Here is a 10374-nt window from a genome sequence, read left to right as displayed (position 1 = left end):
ATCCTCCTGTGCTACACACATGTATGGGAAACATGGTGTTCACAGCACACTGCAGTGAGGTGTTGCTGTTGCTCTCGTGTAACAAGTGAATTGAGACTGAAGCCTCCCGGTTGTAGAATGTGTCAGATACTGACTACTAACTACAGCTTCACCCACTGGTGAGAAATGCCTGCAGTTTTTAAAGAGGCATGTTGTGTCAGACATTGTAATAACATTGTAATAGGGTTGTAAAATGACATTGAAATAGACAGAGGAAGTTTCTTCTTCAGTCCTGATCAATAACTATTAAACAACAACTACCAAAGGTGGTGACAAGACCCTGTGTTGAACATACAGTAATGGGAACAGTAAGACATTGAAAATAAAGGTTTTGTTTTTAATGATCAGGTTTGATTCTCAAACATATCTGTATGAAGGCATTGCTCTTGTTGTTTTAACCTATAGTAATTCTCTTTACTAATCTGTTACCTAGATGTTAATGAAATACCATGCTGTTACTGCAAAGTTACTATCAAAGTTTGCTTAAACAAAATAAACATTCAGTTCACAAACAACACGACTAGGGGCTGAAACAACAATAAATTAATCAACTATTTTTTTTCATTATTTAAACAAGTTTTCTGATTTTTCAGCTCCTTAAATGTGAATGTTTCTGGTTTCTTTGCTCCATATAACAAAGAAATCATTCAAACTGAATCCTGTTGGTTTGTAGACAAAACATTAACTCATTTCAGGTTTGCAAAACACTGATCAACACAAATTTCTGACATTGTATGGACCAAACGATTACTCAATTGATCGAGATGAATCGATAATTAAAATAATCGTTAGTTGCAGCCTTAACTGCGACAATCGGAGTTATTCTTACATGACTGGGAGCCAGTGATCTGCTCTGGACTGATCGGGAAACTTCTGTGAGGACACAGGAGGAAGTTACTGTCCATGTTTGGAAATGTTCTCCTGGGTCTGCAGCTGCTATCAGACACACTGAGCTGAGAGCCGAGCACACACGCGCAGGACACGCAGGACTCCCTCTCACACACGGACTACTTCATATTTCAGAGTAACAATAACAATCGTTTATTATCAGAATTCAACATCATGGCTCAGGCAAAAATACAGGCGAAAATGAACGAACCCCCGAGCAGCAAGTTCAGCAGGACGCTGTCCATGGCTGATCGCTCCGGAAGACTGCTGGAAAGTTTGGATCTGCTGGAAATGAGGTACAGTTTGCGCGTAAATCGTTATTTTTCAGTATTAATAGAGAGAGAATATCGATCGCCGGCGCCTCAATGCATTATATTGTAGATCACGTCATTAAAACGGTTAACGTGATGATCACGAAACAATAAGCGGATGTAATTATGAAGTATTGTATTTGGAAAAACTATATTAAATGTCACAGTTTTTGTTGCGCTGACTGTGATTTTCCCCTTCACCGTCTTACGACGACAGCACCGTTATCTCTGCAGAGTGGGTGGATGTTGTTGGCGCCTGTGTGACTGCATTGTGTCTCACGTCCTTTTTTCTTTCTGTCAGGGTGGAGACTTTACGTGAAACAGCCTCAGCCATGGAGCAGGAAAGAGAGAGCATCCTGGAAATGATTCAGTCCTTACAGAACAGCCAAGAGATGCGGAACATCTGCGCCGGTGAGAGCGGCACAGCTTCAAATAGATAGATAGAAAGATCAGATAGATGACTCCATCAAAGACATATTGGAACATAACTACATAAACCACTCAACAGTGATGATATCACTGCTTTTAGAAACGGAGAGGAGAGATTAGTGTAATATAACATAATATTCAGGGATGGGACTTTTATCCCAGCAGCAGAAACATTGTGATCCAGTGAGGTTATGTTTTTTGAAAGCTGAATTATAGTTGGGTGGTGGACCTTAAGAACCTCGCCCCAAAACAAGCCTGGAATTTGCAGATAATAGACTGGATGTAAAAAAAATACATAGTTTTCCCACCCTACATTTACTGATATGTATTTTAGGTTGACAATGGAGTTAAAGTTATGTTATCAATCATATAAATCCCAATTTTCTCAAATCAAGTAAGTATGTCCACACTAAGTGTGTGGTGTAATCTCGTCCAATCCAATGCATTGATCCTGACCTCATTTACGTTTCTGTTGGGTATCAGTTAAACCTCTATTTTGTTTAGTGCATAACCTCTTATTATACTTACTATATCTTCCAATATAATAAAGTATAACACTTAGTTTGCTGCATGACATGACCTTGTGGATATTCCATTTGTTATTATCTTAACATGTACTGTATCTATATTATGGAGGATAAAGTGAAAAGCAGATAGAACAACCTGCAGATAAAGCTTAACAATCAAATATATTTTTCAGCAGTTCTTATCTATCAGCATCCCAGCATGCAACAGGACAGACACCTTTGTTGTATGTCCAAAGATGATGGGAGAGAAATGGGGCAGAAACATAGAAACTCCGCTTGTTGTAAGGGGAGGTTTGAATGTTTTTTTTTTCTTGCCTTGTGTCTTCCAGGGGAGAGAGAGGAGTTAGATTTAACTGCAAATCGTATTATGGGCCGAACACTGTCGGTGGAGATCTCTATTGGTACAACCAGAAACTCCCAGCAGGAGGAGGCACTGCAGAAGGCCACGTCGATCATCGATGAAATAGTGAAAAAGCTACTGGACGACATGAGGAGCAGCCGACAGCAGCTGATGGCTCTGCACGCAGCCTGCGTGACGGAGGCACCGCCTGTCCCCATTGACCAAAAGTTTCAGGCCATCGTGATCGGCTGTGCCCTGGAGGACCAGAAGAAGATCAAGCGCAGGCTGGAGACCTTGCTAAGGAACATTGAAAACTCTGAGAAGAACATCAAGATTATGGATCACCAGAAATTGGAGGTCCCGCAAGAAAATGGCAGTCAATAATCTTGTCATTAAAACACAGAGAGTGCGTCTTCAATGCCACTTCGCTCAGCAACAACTGTTGTAGCCTGTACTCACATTTAAACGACTACACGTGGAGCACAAAGATCGGTTTCTACGACAACAGCAGCAGTTAATATGGCACATTACGCTGACACTTAGGGCCAAAAATACAGTAAAGCACGCGTGAACAGACACTACCACGCTCCCTTAAGGAATTTGATTGTTTTTATAATTATTAATAAGTAGTTTTTTTTAACACTTAATAGATTGATTTATTATGCTTTTTAATCAGCATTGTAATACACTGAATGTTTGTTCATTATATTGGAAAATCCGGCGCCAATTATCAATTATATCAGTAGATACCAAAGGTGATAGAGCAGTCTGGTGTATGAACAGCAAATACAGATGAAAATAAATAGATAAACATTATCAGACATATTTAGGGTTCTGAGATGTGCAATCACTACCTCTTAGGGCAGCACACACCATATGAAGCTGTGGATTTTATGATTCTATTTGCACAAACGTGTTATTTTAATGTTGGCTTGTATCAAAAAACGGCAAATAAAACATGAACTCAACAAGGACTTTTCCTGTCATTGATGTGATTAGAGTTTTCAGAGAATCTTATACCACTGTCCTCTCTGAAATGCACGACAACAGTAGACAGCATCATAGAAATGTGTAAAATTAACTTTCATAAGAAGGTACAGTAAAACCACTTTGATGTCATAATGTAAACTGTTGAACAGAAGTGCAGTCATTTAAAATTAGACATGGGATGCCCAAGAAAAAAGTAGTTTTATTTATTTTTTACTTAATTCAGATTATGATCAACTCCCCCCCCCCCCCCGAAAACACACTTAACATCAGGTGCACATTTTTTGTTGTGGCACACAAATAACTGTTAAAACAAAATCATCCAACAATGAGTGTTTTGTTTTTGTCAAGACTGTGAGCGTACAGTACAGTAATTATACTGGTTTCTAAACGTGTGATGTTGGTTTATAAAGTGGATTAAACAGTAAGACACAGACGAGAACACCTGAGTGACAGCACATGAAGTATATGGTTAGTTTTTTAACTCGTGGTTCTTTAAGATGTTTTCCTCATCTTAATGATAAAGTGCACTAAATCCATTCAGTCAAAAAGCAAAAAATAAAAAAAAGGCAGACATTACAAGTAAAGAGAAATCTTAAGAAATGATTATTTATAGGTTCACGGCAGTTATAAACCAACGGCAAGAGAAGGATTAAAATGGTTACTGGTGGTCATCGGGAGGGAATGTAAACTTGGACAAGGCATTGTGGCTTTGAATATGTGGAAAATAAACAGCTTGCATGCATTAAATGTGCCACTTTCCCCCCCACCAAAGAAAGAACTGTTTACATAAAACCACACAATAAAGTGAAATGTGACAATCTAAGGATTAACGGTTGAGACTACAGAGTAAAGCATAGAAAAAAAGAATAAATTCAGTCCCATCTGATCTGCATTAGAAGCTGGACGCAGCTTTCAAAAACACAAAAATAGGCATGCAAATGTAATCCAAGACAAACGTAACGTGTAGAAGTAAAAAAAGCAGTCGATTTAATGTAAGACTTCTCCCCACGTCGTCATGCATTTCTTTGTGCTTGGTGTCCATTTTGCCAAAAAGATAACATAAAACAAAGTAAAACACTAGTTATATTGAGAAATAATTCCGTAGCACCCCTCATTACGGAGAAGAAACCATAGCAACAGTTTGAAAAGTTATACATTGAAGAGAAAATGGATTCACTCACAGCGATGCCAAAGTTCATGAAATGTGACTAAAGAGAGCAGAAGATCATTTATGTCCAGTCCAGAACCTGGTGTTAAGAGTTCGATAAACAAATCTTTAAATAAGTGACTATTTTATGACAGTCGTTGCTCATATTTGGTTATAGAAGCACATTCTATTCATTTCATGATACATCCAAAAATCAGAGTTCGTGTTTCATTACAGCTCGGAGAAAAAAACAAACAAACAATGGAAGTTTGGCACAATATCAACACTGTTGTGATTCATACAAAAATACTTCTGCACCGAGAAGTGACTTTGGATTCAATTAGTGTTTTTTTGTGTCCACACTTAAAACACTATCATCTGAACCATACGTTGTTGACGATTTGAAAAGAAGCTTGAAAACAACGGGAGCGGCTACTAAAAATGCATGCAAACCTATTGCACGGTTGAAATGCATGAATGGGTGACCGGAAGGAAATATTTTGTATTTTGTAATGTTTGCCGATACATACATGTGACGAATAATATGTATCGCAACATTTGAAACAAAAGAAAAGCCACATACACTCACGGATATTATTATTTTTTCCATATATATAGCGTACCTGCGTTTCTCGCTGTTACACAAGAGCGTACAAATGTCGACAGACCGATAATGTAGGTCCAAATTCATCCGTTGATGTGGGGGGATACAGATTATATATCAGATTAGTTGAAGTAGTATTTCCCAGTCTATATGGGCTTTGGTCTCTGAATGTGGCTACCTACACTGAATACAACAATTGTCCAGTCTAGTCTTAGTCACAACAGACTATAACGACAATGAAATGATTCTATCTAGACTAGGCTGCAACTTCCAAAAGGATTTTTACTCTTCTTGGTCCGTTGTTTGTTAGGTCGCAAAGTGATGACTTCTCTGCCGTTGGTGGAGTTCTGGTTGCAGACATTACTACTCGTGGTATTAAAAACACCTTTAAAAAAAAAAATGTAAAAAGAGTAATGTCACCGTACTAAAAGAGAAAGCTTGTAAAATGCACCATAAAAGGGTGACGTGAAAGACATTATTCTCTTACCTATTTTATTGCTTGTTGTGTGAACCACCTCCGTCTCCTCTGCCGTTTGCTGTTTGAGCTGCAGGAGGTACTTTTCAGCCAAGTACTTGAAAACTGCCAGGGAAGAAAGAAATGTGGCGTCAGTGACGTTAAGAATGAGATTTTTCTCACAAATGAGACATTTTCAGTGACGCACCCTCGTTGACATTGAGGTCCTCTTTTACTGAAGCTCGATAAAATCTCAGTTTCAGTCTTTTAGCCAAAGCTTCTGCCTCCTCACTGTAATGGGAAAAAAAATATCTTCATTTGATTAGTTTTTCACCAAAGCGTTTTTTTTTTTATTTTTTGGAGTAAAAAAAACAACTTACTTTTTTATAACCGTTTCTTCCAGGAGGTCAATTTTGTTCTGCACGAGAACTGTAGGAATATCTCCGACCTCTGCCTCCACCTTCTCCCTCCAGCTGTCAATGGCCTGAAATGACTCTCTGTCTGTCGTGGAGTAGACGAGCACACATGCTTGTGCACCTGAAATGCAAGAAAGTGCACCGTGACAATTCACAACAACAACAACAACAACAACAACAACAGGAACAGTAAATGCTACAGGTACAGCGAAAGTGTAGAAGTAACATAACGGTCAACCCTGTAACAACACTTTATATTCAGTTTTTTTGACATGTTAACAGAGCTTTGTGTGCCGGAGTGCGTGTTCTGGTCTAACCCTGCACAGCCCGAGAACAGTTAAACCCCAGCAGTCAGAGTTAGAGTTGTCACAGTTGTGTTGGGTGTCTTACCACGATAATAGGCCTTGGTTATGGCGTCAAACTCCTCCTGCCCTGCGGTGTCCCAAAGCATTAGTCTCACCTCTTCATCGTTGACACTAAAACAACAAGCAGGTAATGGGGGGCGGGGGGGGAAGTAGGTCATTAATTCTCACATATTCTGAAATGACAGATTTGATTTCACCAAGTGCTTTTAAATCCAAATGAAAGAGTATTGGAGGCTGAATTGTTTTAAGTAATCCACTTGTAATTGTTATTACACCTTCTAACTTTGTTATTTGTGTTTTTACGTGATGCTGCCTATCTTGGCCAGGTCTCCCTTGGAGAAGAGGTTTTCAATCTAAATGGTTAAATCAAGGTTAATACATACACCTTCCATTGCAGCGCACAGTTACTGCTGTGAAGATCATGTATATCTGTAAAACATCTACTTGCGTTAGCTATAGTTTATAACTAAATATTAGACATTTGTTTTACAGCTTCCATATCAAACAAATCTTGCAGGATACTAATTTGTATCTCTGCCAAAATGTTTGCTTTCTCTCAGGTTAATAGCATACAGTTCTTAATCTTGGAAGATAGGAGAGTGGATTGACACTGAGCTGCCTGGGTGGGTGTGTGTACTCTACCGTGGCTTCTCTAATTGTAGACTACAACTCTAGAACTTGCTTACAGTATCTGTCTTTCCAGGAAGTCCACGCCAATGGTCTTTTTGTAGTCCTTAGTGAAGATGCCCTTGCAGTAACGTTGGATCATACTGGATTTGCCGACGGCTCCGTTGCCGACGACGACCACCTTGATGGCCACTTCCATGTCCTCCTCCAACATGGTGGCGATGGCTGGCTGGTTTTCTCAATTCCACTCGGCCCGGGTTGTTTTGATAAAGCGACACGGACACATGTACCACCTGACAGTGTCAAATAAACAACATCGATTGACGTGCGGTTATTAAAAGACAGCGCTAATTAATGTGGGTTTGATAGAGCAGGTAGAGGTAAGTATCAGGATTCAGGTTTATCCAGAAAGAAAATGTTTGACTCAATACTGCCTCCTTCAACCTTTACCTTTACCTTAAAGTAGGGATGTACGATATTGGACTTTTTGACAGTACAGATAACGATATAGTGGCAGAGTATTGCCGCATGTTTTTGCATTGAGGGAAGATGCATTTTGGGACATCTCCGCTAGGAAGCAAACCAAAGGCAGTCGTGTGCAGTTTTCCATGTTCACAGCTACTATTTAACATAATCTCTGCATTTGATCAACAGGCAATTTTCCCCTCACACAGTGGCTGGGATTTTCCTTCCAACTATGATGTGTGCTCAATTTGAACAAACCGTTGTAAATGTTTTACAGGGAGTGACCACGCCATTTGTTTACTCATCCATTAGCAGTGGGAGCAGCAGACTCCACATGGTGGCCGCTTCTCTCACAGTGACATGTGTGTAAGCTGCCGAGTGCGAGGCTAAACACAATATTGTGAGACAGCTGTACCCAATGGACACTGACGACCCACTGTGAGACGAAGGTCCAACAGCTTGTTTGGATTCCAGTCACACGCAGAAGAAGATATTATTCATTAACCATAATTTAGCTGCATGACACAGACAAACCAACGTGTTTATTTTTGTGTCATATTTGATCAATTCCACTTGTTCAACTGCTCGTTTACTTAAATATCTAAATCGGCCAAGTTCAAACTGAGCATCACAATGGGGAAGAAATTACATCTAAATGATGTGATATGGTCGTCGGTGTTTCAGGTACTGCTGGGAGTTTCTCACACAACCATCTCTAGAGTTTAAAATGGTCTGAAAAAGGTCCAGATCGTCCATTTTCAAGGGGAAACTGCCTTGATGCTGACGGAGGAGAATCACCAGACTGGTTTGAGATGTTAAAAAATGCAAAAGAATCTCAAACGGCCACTCCTTACTCCCAAAGTATGCAGAAGACCATCCTTGAACGCAAAACACATTAAACTATGACGCAGATGGCCGACAGCAGCAGAAGACCACACCAGGTGTTACTCCTGCCACTTTATTACATCCTCTGTACCTAATAAAGTGGCCAGTGAGTGTCTATATGCAGTTTCTTGACAAGAACTTCAGGGTTTTCAGCTTCACTCCACCAGGTGGCTCTTTGACAATGTCCCAAGTGTTTAAATACTGAACTGAGGAAAATGCCTTCTTCACTTTAAAGCTTGCACATGTTGCGTAAAAGCTATTTTCTATGTGTGGAATTTAATAGTAATATTATAAATCACATATGCATTATTCTAGCTAATCTGCTGATGTTTAGGTTTTTTTATTTAATCTCAGGAGTTTCTGTATTTTTTGATTTCACTTAAGAAGTTCCAGTGTTTCTTCCACTTTGTCATCTCTCTTTCTCTCAAGTTGTACATTATTAATCCTCAGTCACAGACCGACTCACCATGACTTTACAAACTCTGTGACTTTACCCAGGCCTTGTCTTAAAGGGCACCGGGATAATTCATGTATATCACAAAGCTTTCTGGTCTAACTGCCCGGGAACAATATTAGTTTTATTTCCAATGACTGTTAGCAAACTTTTCACAGTCCTGTATTGGCCCAAATCAGACTCCCTCGACTTGGTCCAGATACTGTATGACCTGTTGAATGGTAGCTTGTATTACCAAGCAGCTGTTTCATAAGGTCCGCTAAAGCTCAATGAGGGGGAAAAAAACGGTGGTGGTCAGATTTTCTTTTAGAGAGTGAGCAGCCAGTTTCTTACCTGTAAAATCGCTCAACAGCTCATCCGATGTCCGCCAACATTAGAACAGCTAATCTGCCAGCTAAGCCACCATCACATTTCTACAGCCTCTGACTTTGCTCTTCTCTATGGCAGCAGGAAGACGCTGGTGACTCCGGTGCTACTGTTAACTAGCTAGGGTTAGCCATTTTCCCCCGGAGTAAAATAACCTTCTGCTACACCTGTTTGTACTACGTGTCTACTGTCTCCACACACCGAATGCTATCTGCATCGCAACGACGGACGAAGTTTGATTTACGTCGATAACTGGGTTAAATATGTGACGTTTACAGGATGCCAATCACGATCTATACTCATCACTGTCAGTCCGCGAGCCAGGCTTTCGGCTAACTACGTTGCGCTCGCGAGTGGCTAACCAGGCAACTGGCTAGCTCGCTAATGTTTGTTGCTAAGCAGCGGAGCCAAAGAGTACACACAGCACAAGATGGTCATCGTGGAACCGTGGCTCGTTGGTAGTTTTTAAGTCACGACTGTACATTTTGAAGTCTTTCTCGTTTTTATCACTCACACAACGACATGACATTGTTGTGTGAGCATTTCCTCCCACACAACGATCATGTTATATATGTGTTTTTATCCCTGGACTCAAACCGAATGACACAAATTTAATCTCCAGTTTATTAGTGAGCTAAAACTTAACTACGGCTAAAACTAACAGTACTGACGTCTACTAGTTACTGTATTATCAAATTTGAAGATGGGGTAGATGTAAACATGTGAATAAAATGTTCAAATGTACATCATAACTACTATTGAGTTTCCTCACAAAAACAAAGACATAGGGGCTTGCTCTGGATCCATAATAAAATCATTTTAGCTTAGTGGTAACGCCACATGTCCATGGTGCGTTTGTTTTGTAGTATCAACGCTGCAACCTGCTGCGGTTACACCCAAGTAGTCGACCAGAGACGAGTCATTAGAAGGACACAGTTGTGAACCACGACTTAATTTAAATCATAACCTTTTCGGATTCATTTCTGCCTCAAATGTATCGTACAAAGTGGAGAAGACATCCAGACGTTGTCAATCAGCAGGAAACCCGCCCCGGAGACGGATAGTGG

The 10374-nt window shown here is 40.1% G+C and overlaps 2 protein-coding genes across 3 annotated transcripts; one reads left to right on the top strand and one right to left on the bottom strand.

Annotated features, from left to right (window-relative positions):
• Nucleotides 1–946: 946 nt before the first annotated feature.
• bag2 (BCL2 associated athanogene 2) lies at nucleotides 947–3505 on the top strand. Its single transcript, XM_058651350.1, has 3 exons — nucleotides 947–1223; nucleotides 1540–1649; nucleotides 2524–3505. The coding sequence occupies exons 1-3, from the start codon at nucleotides 1102–1104 to the stop codon at nucleotides 2916–2918; spliced, it is 627 nt and encodes a 208-aa protein (XP_058507333.1). The 5' UTR covers nucleotides 947–1101; the 3' UTR covers nucleotides 2919–3505.
• Nucleotides 3506–4108: 603 nt separating this feature from the next.
• rab23 (RAB23, member RAS oncogene family) lies at nucleotides 4109–10360 on the bottom strand. 2 transcript variants are annotated; one of them, XM_058651349.1, is made up of 7 exons: nucleotides 10275–10360; nucleotides 7197–7430; nucleotides 6536–6621; nucleotides 6110–6266; nucleotides 5938–6020; nucleotides 5763–5855; nucleotides 4109–5660 (listed from the first exon to the last, which is right to left on the bottom strand). In XM_058651349.1, exons 2-7 carry the CDS (start codon nucleotides 7349–7351, stop codon nucleotides 5527–5529), a joined length of 708 nt encoding a protein of 235 aa, XP_058507332.1. In that variant the 5' UTR covers nucleotides 7352–7430; nucleotides 10275–10360; the 3' UTR covers nucleotides 4109–5526. The 2 variants fall into 2 exon arrangements, with proteins under 2 accessions (XP_058507332.1, XP_058507331.1); XM_058651348.1 differs by lacking the exon at nucleotides 10275–10360 and adding an exon at nucleotides 9275–10244.
• Between the last annotated feature and the right edge of the window lie 14 nt (nucleotides 10361–10374).

The sequence above is a fragment of the Solea solea genome, chromosome 15 (assembly GCF_958295425.1).
Source record: "Solea solea chromosome 15, fSolSol10.1, whole genome shotgun sequence".
NCBI lineage: Eukaryota > Metazoa > Chordata > Actinopteri > Pleuronectiformes > Soleidae > Solea > Solea solea.
The sequence above is the reverse complement of the archived record's forward strand: the minus strand, read 5'-3'. Positions and strand labels throughout refer to the sequence as shown.

What these genes read in the sequence shown, in the direction of transcription:
- bag2 (XM_058651350.1), top strand. Translation starts at nt 1,102, where the DNA reads ATGGCTCAGGCAAAAATACAGGCGAAAATGAACGAACCCCCGAGCAGC. An exon ending in TTGGATCTGCTGGAAATGAG is followed by an intron (nt 1,224 to 1,539) that starts GTACAGTTTGCG and finishes TCTTTCTGTCAG; the next exon opens with GGTGGAGACTTTACGTGAAA. An exon ending in GATGCGGAACATCTGCGCCG is followed by an intron (nt 1,650 to 2,523) that starts GTGAGAGCGGCA and finishes TGTGTCTTCCAG; the next exon opens with GGGAGAGAGAGGAGTTAGAT.
- rab23 (XM_058651349.1), bottom strand. Translation starts at nt 7,351, where the DNA reads ATGTTGGAGGAGGACATGGAAGTGGCCATCAAGGTGGTCGTCGTCGGC. An exon ending in TTCCTGGAAAGACAGATACT is followed by an intron (nt 6,622 to 7,196) that starts GTAAGCAAGTTC and finishes TTGTTGTTTTAG; the next exon opens with TGTCAACGATGAAGAGGTGA. An exon ending in GAAGAAACGGTTATAAAAAA is followed by an intron (nt 6,021 to 6,109) that starts GTAAGTTGTTTT and finishes TTCCCATTACAG; the next exon opens with TGAGGAGGCAGAAGCTTTGG.